This window comes from Sphaerodactylus townsendi, linkage group LG15 (genome assembly GCF_021028975.2).
Source record: "Sphaerodactylus townsendi isolate TG3544 linkage group LG15, MPM_Stown_v2.3, whole genome shotgun sequence".
Taxonomy (NCBI): Eukaryota; Metazoa; Chordata; class Lepidosauria; order Squamata; family Sphaerodactylidae; genus Sphaerodactylus; species Sphaerodactylus townsendi.
The window spans coordinates 5,353,366-5,367,453 of record NC_059439.1 but is presented as its reverse complement, the minus strand read 5'-3'; the positions used below and the strand labels follow the sequence as shown (position 1 = coordinate 5,367,453).

Below are 14,088 nucleotides of genomic sequence, written 5' to 3'. Positions count from 1 at the left end.
GGAGAGTTTCAACAGTCTGGCGCCAGAGCTGAGAAAGCTCTGGAGTAGTTGAGGACAGCTGGATGCTTCTTGGGCCAGGAATCACCAGTAGGTTATTACCAGCTGTGCATAATGCTCTTTGGCAGTGTATCAGGAGAGGGGGTCTTGCAGGTAAGGTAGTCCCAGACAGTTAGAAGTTTATCAGTTAATACCAAGACCTTGAATTTGATACTCCGCTTAGAGCTGGCACAGATGTCACAGCACCGGTTGTACATGACGTTAATTTCACCTGATCCACAGCCAGAAACTGGTGACCCAATACTGGAACTCCCTGGCCCAGCCATCGGACCTCTGTCTTAGATGGATTCAGTTTCAGAGAACCCTGTTTCAATCATTTCACCACAGCCGCCAGACACCTGGCCAGTGTATCTGGGATGGTATGTGGCTGTCCACCCATCAAACTTCCAAACTTAAACTATCCTGACTAGGAAGCATTGCAAGTATTAAAATGAATGTTTTGCCTAAGTTGAACTTCCTATTTCAAATGCTGCCTATACACATCAATGAAAAGATCTTAAACATGTGGCAAGTGCACATTAACAAATTTACTGGAGCGACAAAAGACCAACAGTAAGATTTAAAGTTTTACAAGATGAGAAAAAGGAGGCCCGGTGATACCAAACATCAAATTATATTACTAAGCAGTGGGGTTTACATGGATTTCTGACTGGATATTAAACCCATTTCACAGACTTTTTAAAATTAAAAATGGCAGGCTTAACATCAGGCATACATGGCAGGAAAAAGCCAACCAAAAGAAAGAGACAATTTAAAAAAATCCTCATATAATAAGAACAGGATTATTTGAAATCTGGGAAAAAACATATTTACCACTCTGCCCCCACTTCACCTAAAAAAAAATCTGCTATAGAAGCTTATTATGATACAGAATTTTTGAAGAATAATGATAATATACTTTATAAGGAAATGATGATAAGCAAGGGAAAATTAAATCATGGCAAGCAATAAAGGAGAAAATTTAAAAAAAATGCAATGGCTGACATATTATCAGATAACATCCAGACTCAGAAGAGAACTAATACCACAAGGAGGAACAGTATGGGAATTACCTGATTTTGAAAAAGGGATTACAACACAGGAAAAAAATTGATGGGAAGAATATATAAGATTCTGCTGAAAATTGGAACAGAAATGGAACAAAGTAAAGATATGCATAGTAAAATGGATGCAGAACTTCAAAGAAAAGATAACTTTCCAACAATGGGAAATGTCAAACTTACTGCAAGCCAAATGTTAAAAAGAGAATTGGTATAAAATGGTTTTCGGATGGTATATGACTGCTGAAGTAATGAAGTAGAGGACTAAACAAAATGACGGCCTCAGGCCCTTCTTCCCTCCGTGGTGAACTCGTAAAAAATTAAGAAGCATTGGATAAAAGTACACAAGAAAATGCAAAAGATAATTAAATTTAAATTTCCTCTTCTTGCAAAAACGATGTTATTACCAGAAAACCTTTCGAAGAAGCTGAACAAACTATGCTGGCACTTGTTAACCGCAGCAAGAGTAACGATCGCATCCTGCTGGAAATCTGATAAAAAGCTTACAACAGAATTTGGAGAAGAGAAATTTAGGGAATTTGCTATTATGGCCAAACTAACAAATTATGTAAACAGACAATCAAACCGTGAATTTGATGAGAGATGGGAACTCTACTTTTTATATGAAGCTGTATCGATCATGTAAAAATAAAAACAACTTGAGGATTAATAATTTGATAATGATTAAGATGTAAGAAACTAGCCTTTAGTAAAGATGTTCCAGGGTTGCTGGATAGAAGACAGTGATTTAAAGATTTCATTATGGTTTCTTTGATAATATTAGAATGTCACATTGTAATCCATTATGTAATGTAATGGGATCCATTATAGTCTTGAGTAGATGTCTTTTCTGTTCTGCTCCTATCTTTTCTGAAGGCTCTTTTTCTATATCTGTCAAATATACCATGAAAATTAATACAAATTATTTTTTAAAAAACCAAAATACAACTGGGTGTCATCTGGAAATTGATGACAAACTCAGCTGGAAAGTCTGAACTAGCTGGGCAAGGGGCTGCATATTGGTGTTAAATAACATTGGGGAGAGCACCCTCCCTTCCAAGAAACTCCACATACCAAAGAGCATCATGGAGAAATCCTCTCCCCTTGTGCTACTCCCTGTCCCTCATCCTGGAGGAAGGAGACCATCCACTGCAGATTTGTTCCCAGTACACCCAAATCCATGAGACAATGGATGAAGTTATAGTCGATCACGTCAATGCCGAATCACTAGCATGTTGGGATCCCTCTGAGACGGAAATAAGGGACTAAATTACCCTAATTAATTTAGATGGGCATGAGCTAGTAGATGCAATAGAGGCCACATATACCTTCTTCTTTGGCATTCTCCACTATCACCTCATCGAATCTCATAAATGCTCTAACCGTGGTGGCGAACCTATGGCACTCCAGATGTTCATGGACTACAATTCCCATCAGCCCCTGCCAATTGGCCATGCTGGCAGGGGCTGATGAGAATTATAGTCCATGAACATTTGGAGTGCCATAGGTTCGCCACCACTGTAAGATTCTCTTCAGCTTCGTCACAAGCGTGCTGCCAAACTTGGTCTAGCTAAGCTCCTGTTTTCTCATCTATAGCTCTGTCGTATATAATGGGGCTCATTTGGTGTAGGGGCAAAAAGGACATTGGGGAGTGATCTCTTCAATGGCATCAGAAAGATGGCTGTGCCAGTTATCTATCAGCCATCTAAACAGTAGTTATCCTGCAGAGCATTCTGGGAACCAGGTGGATTCATAAGTCTCCACAGGTGAGCATAAATAGCTCCATAATTGACAGCTAACTGAGCAGTGTGGCACAGGAAATCACACGCATTGGTGCCTTAGATCTCAGGATTGACCATTAGGATCTTCTCCCTCTAGAACTCATGATGGGATTTCAGTGACCTCAGTCCTATGAGTAATCTTGGCATACTTCTCTTTGAGTTTGTTACAGAGATCCAAATTGAGAGCATATTAATGGGTTGTCATTAGATCAACTCACTCCATCACGGCTTACATTTATCACTACCACTGTTCCTTTTACCATGTTGCCAATTTCCTATCTGGCCCCAAACTCTACCAAGACCATTGCAGCTATAGCCAGTTGGACTTGGTCACCTGATGTACCTGTTCTCTCCAATGCTTTTGATGGCACAAGTACTCCACAACATTCAGCAATAATGCATACTACATTGTATTAACTTCTTTTCTGACCTTAAGTGCTGTGGCACTTGTGAATTTGCCATGCTTGGCCAGAGGGTGAGTTATTGATCTCCTCAAACTAGGGTCCTGCCATCTTGAAATCAGGGCAAGATTTTCCACCCAGGAATAGATTGAATCTCTGCACTAGGAGGATTCAACCCAATACTGTTGGGCCCATCTTCAGAATGCTCTATTAAAGGCTAGAAGGCTGTCAGCTAGACATTCATATACATCTAAACAGGAGCATTTTCAACACTATGCTCTTTATCCTACTTTGGAACATCTGCTATATTTTTCTTTCTTGGGGATTAGCTGTTTGCTCTTTAAAGCTACATCTTGCTTCTATTTCTGTTCATCAGTTCTGGTATTGGAATGGTCATTATTTTCTTGAGAGCACCTTTTTTGTAACTGAAAAACATGTAAACGAAAGAGGCTGATGTAAACAAAATCCTCACTGACATGTTTATATATAATTTGCTTATAAGCATGTCAGTGAGCATTCCGCTTACATTGATCTCTCTTTAATTTATACATTTGTTTGTACTCATATAGTTTAAAACAGTCATGGACCAGCATAACAACATTGCATGAAATAAAAGAAGAAGCCTGTGAAAGGCTTAAAACATCAATAGGACTCCCTTCCATGAAAATTACTTAACCCACCAATGACTGGTGGATTTTGTCTGCAGCCACAGAGAACTGCGCAGTTTTTTACCGTATTATAAGCAAATTATGGTTTAGGCAGCTTTGTCCCCTCCCCCTTTTTTCTTAAAGGTTTTTTTAAAAAAAAGAATTATTCATCTTATTTATTTTCTCTATCCCATAGTCTTTATTGTCATCACATGTATTTTCTGCATGAAAGTTTGACCAGAGGTGATGAACCCACCACCCTCCTGGAATCCTACAGCATCTGGGGTTCACTGAATGTTACCCAGCACCAAGGACGTGCCTTTTCCATTCTTTCTGGCCATACAGCCAATAAGTTTCAGGGTCCTCACCGAGTTTCCTGCCCAACACATTTTAAAATTTATTTGTCTTAAAACTGTAAAAAGCTAAGCAGACAAGTGTTTACTTATTTATTTTCAAATAAATATTCCTCACTTTGGTGCAAGATGCTGCTGGCAAATGCTCTTCAAGTCCACCCTGGCTCCAGACTTGGCCAGTGCGACTGCTAGTTTTATCCGACTGCCTAAGTTTGGCACTTACCTGATGAAATACTTCTTAATGGGAACAATCAAGATTTGCTCTGAAGTTTCTCAACCAATCTCTTTATGGAATCCGTAGTTGGTTCTCTCTTCGTTTATGAAGTGCTCATCCAATTTTCAGACACCCCCTGAAAATAAGACGTAGCAGAGGTTTTGCTGAAGTGCGAAATATAAGGCATCCCCCAAAAGTAAGACGTAGCAAAGGTTTTGTTTGGAAGCATGCCCAACGAACAGAACACAGAAAAATAAGACATCCCCTGAAAATAAGACCTAGCGCATCTTTGGGAGCAAAAATTAATATAAGACACTGTCTTATTTTCGGGGAAACACGGGTAGGTCATTTTCTTAATTGACAGGGCTTCTTGAAGCATTCAGCTTTTTGCAGAGCAGTTTCAATTACCTCTGTACCTGATTTCAACGGTTCCTACCTTCAGATGGGTCTGTTAGCTAACGTTATCATAGAAATGAATGATACACACCTATCACAAAGAAGAATGATTTTTTGTACATGGAACCGATGCTCTTCAAGTGGTTTTGTATGCAGGGACGTGCCCCTTCCATACAACAGGAGAGCTTTTCCCTGCTGCATCTTTTAGGGCATGTCTGAGCAAGAGGAACTGATCTGTCCACACGACCATGCATATTGGACTTCCTTCCCTCCAAGTATGTGGGGGAGCATGAAAACCTTTCCCCCGTTTAGCTCTGGAAGGTTCCCGCTGATACTCTGTAAAAGCTTGAGGCCTATTAATGCAACTGCACAGAATACCACTCAGACTTACCAGTTGAAGACTGCAGTCTGTTCTAAGAAGGATAGCCAGCTTCCTTCATGAATGCAATTCTTTTGGAAGAAGTGTTTCCTTTGTTGGTTATCCTCCCGTGTTAAGGTTAGGTGACCCACAGAGAGGTCCTATTTGTCATTGATACCTAATTCTAAAAAATAATTGTAAAAGTATATTTATTTGATTTATAGGCTGCCTCATCAAATAAATTAATGGCAGTTTGTAAGTAGTCATGGGTAACAGCTGAACATCCTATTCCACTTGGCAAATGTTTGAAATTCCTGTGGTGGAGTTTTGTTGTGTATGCCTCATCAAATGCCTAAATAATGAGGGCCACAGATGCTTGTCAGATGACTTCTGCTTAGCCAATCAGTGGCAGGGCTTGTGTGTGTGTAACAATTCTGCTGTCCTGCATTACTGGACTGTAATGAGGCCCATTCAATCCCTCATTGCCTACGTAGCATCTCTCCTGGTCAAGTCTCTTGGCTCAGTCATTTTGTGATGAAAGATTGGTTTTAACAGCAACTGACGCCTATGGTCACCTTTTACCCACCTTTTTCTGCTTTATTCAAACTGAGGGGGCAAGGAGGACACCAAGACTATGGTAAATCATGAGCAGCTTCCTTGAAGATTTTGTGTTACCTTGTTTTACATTTCTAGCATGGTCTATCAAAGGGAAAATGTTAAAATTGAAGACCTAAAAAGACAGTGGTTTAAATTTTCCCAAGTCACTGTGGGGTTCCGTTAAGTTTTATCTTGGCCTCCATGCTTTTCAACATCTCTGTCAAGCTTCACTGCCAGCAGATCCAAAGAAGGCTGTGAAAACTATAAACAGGAGTCTGGAGAAAGTAGAAAACATGAGAGCTAAAAAGCTGAAAGCTCCAACAAAATGGAGTTGCTGCTGCTGAGGGGAAGTTCTGATGCTGGAGAAGGGCTCTGGATGGGTTTGCACTCCCATTAGAAGAGTAGGTTCAGAGCTTGGGGAGCTTCTGGATTTGGGATGACTTCCAGCAGCTTTAGCTAGTGAGCCAGCTGCGGCCCTTCTAGTTATCTAGAATTGCCAGGTGGTGTAGTGGTTAAGAACAGATGGACTCTAATTTGGAGAACTGGGGCTGATTCCCCACTCATCCACATGAGCTTCAAAGTTTTATCTGGTGAACCAGATTTGTTTCTCCACTCCTACACATTCCTGCTGAGTGACTTTGGCTACTCACAGTTCTTCAGAACTCTCTCAACCCCACCTACCTCACAAGGTGTAGTGGGGAGAGAAAGGGAAAGGAGTGTTTAAGCCACCCTGAGTTTCCTTACAGGAGAGAAAGGGAGGGAATAAATCCCAATTCTTCTTCTAGATTGGATAACTGCAATGCACTCTACATGGGATTGCCCTTGAAGACTGCTCAAAGGGTACAGTTAGTACAGAATGCTGCAGGCAGAGTATTGACTGGAGTGGACCTTAGGGACCATATCTCTCCAGTATTGCTCCATCTACACCGGCTTCCAGTTTCCTTCCGGGTTCAATCCAAGGTGTTGTTATTGACCTTTAAAGCTGTGTACAGCCTGGAACCAGCATACCTTAAGGAACATTTCTTCCCATATGAACCTACCCATTCACTCTAGTTATCCTGAGAGGCCCTTGCTCCTGCCACTTCAGTATAAAAGGGTAACGACCTGAGAAAGGACCTTCTTCATTGTGGCATCAAAATGTGGAACTCTGTCTCCAGAGAGATGTGTCTGTCTACTTCTATTGGTGTATTTTGGCAGCAGGCAAATACTTTTTTGCTTCATCTGGCTTATCCTAGTAATGGCTTTTGGCTCCCTTCTAGCACTCTTCTATAAGTGTTTTAACTGAATTTTATATTTTTAAATGCACTTTAATTGTTTTAAAGTTTTAATGCTGTTTTGCTTGCTTCCTCATGGACACTGGTTGGGTGGAAAGGCAGCATAAAAATAGTTTAAAAAAATAGATACCGTATATACTCGTGTATAAGCCAAGTTTTTCAGTCCTGTTTTAAGGCTGAAAAATGCCCCCTTGGCTTATATGCGAGTCACCACTTACCAGCAATCACAAGCCACTTGTTGCTGCCCTCCCCGGAGGGCGAAGGGGAAACCCCCGCAGCCAGTGGGCTCTTCAGGCCTCTGCCAAGGCTGGGGGCGTGGCCCGGGACAACCTCCGTGCGGCTGCACAAGCTGCTTGTTGCTGGGCTTCCTCAAATCCCAGCCCGGAGGCAGAGGGAGCTCCCTTATTTGGGCAATGACTCCCCCTGATGTCACTGCCCAAATAAGGAGCTCCCTCTGCCTCCAGGCTGGCTGGGCTTCCTCAAACGCCAGCCAAGGTTCCACTGTATCTATTTTATTTTGTTGGTATCTATTTTTATTTTTGAAATTTTCCAGTAGCTGCTGCATTTCCCACCCTCGGCTTATACACGAGTCAATAAGTTTTCCCAGGTTTTGGTGGTAAAATTTGGTGCCTCGGCTTATACACGGGTCGGCTTATAAACGAGTATATATGGTAATTGTGCAAGATATTGCTTAAACCTACCTTCCACAGTATTTGCAAACAAAATGAGAACCAGGTATAGGATGGCCTGCTAAGTCCTTTGAGAAGGTAGGGAAATAAATAACAGGGGTACACTTCAGTCCACCAAGACTGCAGTGCAAATACAAAAGGGTTGTTGTGCTTTGCTAAGCTGCTGCAGCCAGAGAAGGCTGCAACTAAGGAAACCATCTCCCTGTATTGATGCCATTTAAAAAATATGGCATGCATTTTTGATATGTGTATAAGTAGCCACTTGGGATCTTTTGGAGATTGCATTGGCAGATTAAGGAGAAGGTGTTATTCTAGGTGTGCAGGGCTCACTCTGCTCAGATAATGTGTGCGCTGGTGAGGTCAGATGAAGTGCTGAATATTTAAGAATGCTTAGTTGCTATGGTTATTTGGCAGAGTAGGGAAACAATCACAAATATTGAGATTTAGGTGGATGGGCTGAGCAGAGGAAATGGTGTGGTGTTTTTTTGCTTGAAAATTTCAGGGGCCTGGCTGTTTGGGGAAAGAATGTTGCAGAATTTAAAGATACAGTGAGCCTGGGTCTAGCAAACACCCAGTTTGAAAAATAGGGGGAGAGGTCTACAATTTTCCAGTAGTTCTTTGGCCATCCCGGAGTTTTTTTCAAATGCACTGGAACCTTCAAGGTGTTCACACGATAGTCGGTGTGGGAAGAGAGCTTCCAGGCTAGAAGAATGGGTTGTTTTTGCCATCTAGTTATTTTCAGGGGTGGTTCTGCATTGCTTCCATGAGGGTTCCCTCAACTATAGAGAAGTTGCAAGGAACTTGGATTTACTTTGCTTTAGTTTCCTTTTTCAAATGTGCCAGTTGTAATCCTGCAACCAACATGTGGTAGTGCAGGATTGTGAACCTACACAAGAATTCTGTAACATTACACTGGCTAATTTGGTAGATTTCACAAGTCCACTGAAATTAGGGAGCTTCTGTCCCTGGGCAGCAGGGATGTGTAACCAGGATACGCAAATATGGGTCTCTACTACAGTCCTACTGTGGAGGGGCCATGCATTGGGATATCTGAAAGTGTCACCCTGAGCTCCCTGCAGAACACTTGGGAGGTCAGTGGCAAACTGATAAATCATTAAAACAACCTTTGTAATACAGGACTGCTTAGCATCTTCTTTAGGAGTTGTAGAAAGGGTTGAAGAGAATGGATTCAGAGTCTAGTACTTCACAGAACACACACTAGGAGAAAGTCAATACGCACCTTTGTAAGTGGTGGCGGGCAGTGGAAACTAAAATACTTTCCCTGGGATTTTCCTGGGAAGCCTTGCAAATGCTGCCTGCTCCTGAAATCTTCTCTCAATTAAAAAGGCGACTACTAGATCAAGAGTTTCAAGTTCTGCAGGACAAGGCGAGAAGCAATTGCTCTCCCCTCTTTTTTAACGTCAAATTTAAAATCAATCATATGGCAGATTATTTGAGTTTACTTCAGGAGCCCAAGCATAGATGGATAATCGCTAGGGCTCGATGTAACTCCTTCCCTTGCTCTATGCTACAGGGAAGGTTCCGAAAAATCGACCTGCAAGAGCGGAAATGTCCCCATTGTACCACAGCGATTCAAACCATGGAACATATATTGCTCGACTGCCCCAAATACGAGGGATCTAGGACCAGACTTTTTGCTCTTTGTCCTGTAATCTTTAATGAATACTCTACTGTGGGGAAGATTACGTTCCTATTAAACAATTCTGCCTCCGAGATTTTAACTTCTGTAGCTAGGTTCCTTATGGAAACTTTGAAATGATTACCTGCGATGGTCCTCATGTATGGGATACTTGTTTGGACAATGTTGGCTGTTATATGGATTCTATGCCTAATAAAGGTTTATATATATAATACGCACCTTTGGGGAGCGGGCACACTCGGTCCTATCCAGCCACAAGGCGGAGATCAAAACTAACTGTGCAGCTCCTTGTTTAGTGCTGCTGGATGGTGGTCTTGTTTCTGTCTTGCCATTCCTCCTTAAATTTTGTTCTGTTTCTGTTTGCAGCAGCAGCCGAGGAGGAGGAGAGGGGAAAGCTCTTTTGACATTAATAACATTGTCATCCCTATGTCTGTGGCTGCAACAACCCGTGTAGAAAAACTGCAGTACAAGGAAATCCTTACACCAAGGTATGCGCCCCAAAATAGTTTGCTATACTTGTTTCAGATCCTGGTAACTTTTTAATTTGATGTCAGATTACTTATCCTGTTAAATTAAAATACTGAACAGGGCACTTGCCTTGAGGAGGGAAGAGAAGCAGTGTGGCTTCCCAAATGTCAAAAATGTTCATGCTTAGTTTCTTACCCTGAGTTTCTTCTTCTGATTCCTGGTGACCTTTTCATCTCTTGAGTAGAATAGAATCATATAGCTGGAAGAGACCACAAGGATCATCAGCCCCCACCCCCTGCCATGCAGGAAGACACAATCAAAGCACTCCTGACAGATGGCCTTGCACCCATCTGTTTAAAAACCTCCAAAGAAGGAGACTCCACCACACTCCGAGGTGGTGTGTTCAGCCCTCACTGTCTGGAAGTTCTCCCTAAATTTTAGACGGAATCTCCTTTCCTGTACTTTAAATCCATTGCTCCTTGTCCTGGTCTCTGAAGCAGCAGAAAACAAGCTTTCTTCCTCTTCAATATGACATCCCTTCAAATATTTAAGCATGGCTGTCATGTCAACCTTTTCCTCCAAACTAAACATACCCAGCTCCTAAAGTCTCTCCTCGTAGGGCTTGGATTCCAAACCTTTTTACCATTTTTGTCGCCCTCCTCTGGACACATGCGAGCTTGTCAGTATCCTTCTTGAGTTGCGGTACCCAGAACTGGACACTATTCCAGGTGAGGTCTGACCAGTGCAGAATAGGGAGGTGCTCTTCTGCCCCTTGATCTAGACCAGGGGTCTGCAACCTGTGGTTCCAGATGTTCATGGACTACAATGCCCATCAGCCCCAATTGGCCATGCTGGCAGGGGATGATGGGAATTGTAGTCCATGAACATCTGGACAGCCACAGGTTGCAGATCCCTGATCTAGACAGTGTTATATCCCTCAATGCTCCTATTGATGCAGTCCAGAATTTCATTGGCTTTCTTGGCTGTTGCATCACACAGCTGACTCATGTTTAGTTTGTGGTCTACTAAGACTCCAGATCCCTTTCACATGTACTGTTGTCAAGCCAGGTGTCACCTATCTTGTATCTGCATTTCATTTTTTTCCTGCCTAAGTGTAGTAGATGTATCTCTGTTGAAATTCATTTTGTTAGTTTTGACTCAGCTCTCAAATCTGTCCAGATCATTTTGAATTCTGACCCTGTCCTCTGGGGTATTAATTACCCCTCCTAATTTGATGTCATTTGCAAATTTGATCATCCTGCCCTCTATTCCATCATCCAAGTCATTGCTAAAAATATTGAATAGCCCTGGGCCCAGGACAGCACCCTGTGGCTCCCCACTAGTCACTTCTCTCCAGGATGAAGGTGAGCCATTGATGAGCACCCTTTGGGTTCAGTCAGTCAACCAATTACAGATCCATGTAACAGTAGCTCACATTTTACTAGCTTACTTGCAAGAATATTATGGGGCACCTTGTCAAAAACTTTGCTAAAATCAAGGTATGGTATGTCCACAGCATTCCTTTCATCTACCAAGCTTTGTCACTCTATCAAAAAAAGAGATAAGATTAGTCTGGTATGACTTGTTTTTCAGAAACCCATGCTGACTTTTAATGATCACAATATTCTTCTAAGTGTTTAGACTGTCTGTTTAATGATCTGCTCTAGAATCTTTCCTGGTATTGATGTCATGCTGACTGGGTGGTAATTGTTTGGGTCTTCTTTTTTCTCCTTTTTGAAGATGGGGACAACATTAGCCCTCCTCCAGTCCACTGGGACTTCTCCTGTTCTCCCAGAGTTCTCGAGGATTATAGTATGTGGTTTTGAGATTACTTCTGCCAGTTCATTTAATACCTTGGGAGTAAAAAATGCAATAGCCACATTCCCAGTTGATGGGAAATTTTAGAATGGCAGTTTGTCTGTGGGAGATGGTGCAGTGGTTAGGGTGGAACCCTGAACCTTTTGGAGACTCTGGGCACATTTGGAATTCTGATACAGCGTGGCAGGTGCTGCAGCAAAACGTCTGCCACAAAATGGCTGCCACGGAGGGCAGGCCAGCCACAAAATGATTACCACAGCTTAACTTGAGTTACACAGTAGATCCTTGTGCTGTGTGGCAGCTGCTGCCAAAGCAACATTAACAAAAATCTGCACAGACAGTCAAATCTTCAGTGGTCATTTAGAAACTCTGCATGGCCCCACCTACTTCCTAAGGACACCTGGGTGCCAGAACAGGTGTTGGTGGGCAGCCCAGGGCTATTCATACTAGGGTTTGGAATACCTCGATTCAAATCCCCCCTCGGATATGAAGCATGATGGGTGACCTTGGGTCAGGCCCACTCTCTCAGCTTGATCTGCCTCACAGGATTGTTGTGAGATAAAGGAGGAACAGGAGGAGAACCATGTAGGCCTTGGAGGAAAGGTGTGGTCGGCAAGCTGGTACTCTAGATCCAAGGTGCCGTGGAGATTAGAAAGCTGATAGTTCCAGCTCTCTGGCAGGAGGAAACCCCAAGGGGTTATACCTTGGTTGGCTCTAGCTAGAACATGTGAAACTAGACATGTGGCAACTGCCAGGTGTACTGAAACCAAATCACTCATTTTCAGCAAATAGGAAGTGATGTCATGGTTGGCGGAGGAAACTGGCAGAGGCATCATGAGGTCCAGCATGGAGTCTGCCTGAAAGGGATTCATGGAACCTCCATTTACACAAGTCTCAGGAAAGCCCTGTTGTGGGAATTGGACAGCTTGGCCAAGGGGGTCCCTGTGTGGGGGGAAACACTTGGAGAACTTCTGAGCCCTTCACTGGAGGTCACTGCAGGACCTTGGAACCTGTAAGATGCCAGTGATGAAGACTTGGGGTCCCTAGCAGACATTATCTGAGGGCTGGCAGTGTGCCCTTTGAGGCTCCTTAAAAGAGGAAGGGGATGATATCTGTTCTGCATGTCCAGGATCCTCAGTTGTTTTTCTAGCATTCAAAAAAGGATTTTAAGTAGCAGGAGTTGGAGAAGAGCATCTCTGTCTGAGACCTTGCCAAACCGCTGCCAGTCAGGATTAAATTAACCAGTCATTTGATTCTGTGTAAGGCAGCATCCTGTGCTAATGTGGGAGTGATGGAGTGGGGTGACATGACAGGTAGACATAAGGCCGTGGGATGGATGCGCAGGTCTTGGAGCAGACAGATTTAAGGTGGCTTAGACAGCAGGATTTTGTTCAGTCTGGGTGCCCCAGAAAAATTGAGTCGATATTCATTAAGGGTTTAAGTTCTCCTTGTTCAAGGTGGCTGGCAACAGAAATTAACACAAATACGGTTTTCATTGCCTTCAGTTTTCATCGGTTTCGGTTTTCATCAATTTTTTCAGTGAAAAAATTGTCTTGGTTTTCATTGATTTGCCTCGGTTTTCATCTATTTGCAGTAAGGTGCAGGGGTTTGTGGAGAAAAATCACCGGGACAAAGCTGTTGCAGGCCGTGTCTTGTTTAATGACATTTCAGACAAATCTTAAAGAGGCGTCAGAAACAGACCTCTTTGGACAGCTTTCTGGTGCGACATTGGTCCACTGGCTCTGAAGCTGGTCCCAGTGTTATTGTTTGTTACTGTTTTCAGCATTAAACCCTATGTTTATTCACCAGAAAAATGTGTTTTTGGTATGTTTTTTGGAGTGCCTAGAACCGATTAATTAGATTTTCATTGATTCCTATGGAAAAGTTTGCCTCGGTTTTCATCGGTTTCGGTTTTCATCGATTATTTTTGGACGGATTACCAACAAAAACCGAGGTTCCACTGTACTAAAATAAATTCCAGTCACTTAATTACAGAGTGTCAGATATGGCCGCCTCCAGAAATTAACTAATTTAAATAAAGCCAGAAGAAGCTTGGCTAAAAGCAGAATGAAACTGTTCAGTTTCCGTCTTTCATCTAATTACTTGCACCGAAGGCATCAGCAAAACTCACAGAGAAGAGTGGTCCAGAGATGTGGGCCATCACCGGAAAGGCCCTGTTCCTAGTCACTGCCAGCCTTGCCTCCCTTGACCAGTACTTGGAGAAGGGCCCTGTTATGTTTCCCTCAGTAGGAGAAGATAGTAATAAATGGGCAAGGTTATGCAGGCAGGTGGGAAACCCATGACTGGAAAGTAGGGTTGGTTTGGTACAGTAGGT

General features: G+C 42.7%; 1 protein-coding gene across 4 annotated transcripts in view; it reads left to right on the top strand.

Moving 5' to 3' along the window:
* KANSL1 (KAT8 regulatory NSL complex subunit 1) overlaps window positions 1–14,088 on the top strand; it is a 181,638-nt gene that overhangs the window by 155,857 nt on the left and 11,693 nt on the right. For all 4 annotated transcript variants that reach the window (XM_048516897.1, XM_048516896.1, XM_048516899.1 and 1 more), the window contains one exon: window positions 9,834–9,955. In XM_048516897.1, coding sequence (XP_048372854.1) covers window positions 9,834–9,955 — 122 coding nt within the window. The remainder of the gene's footprint in view (window positions 1–9,833; window positions 9,956–14,088) is intronic.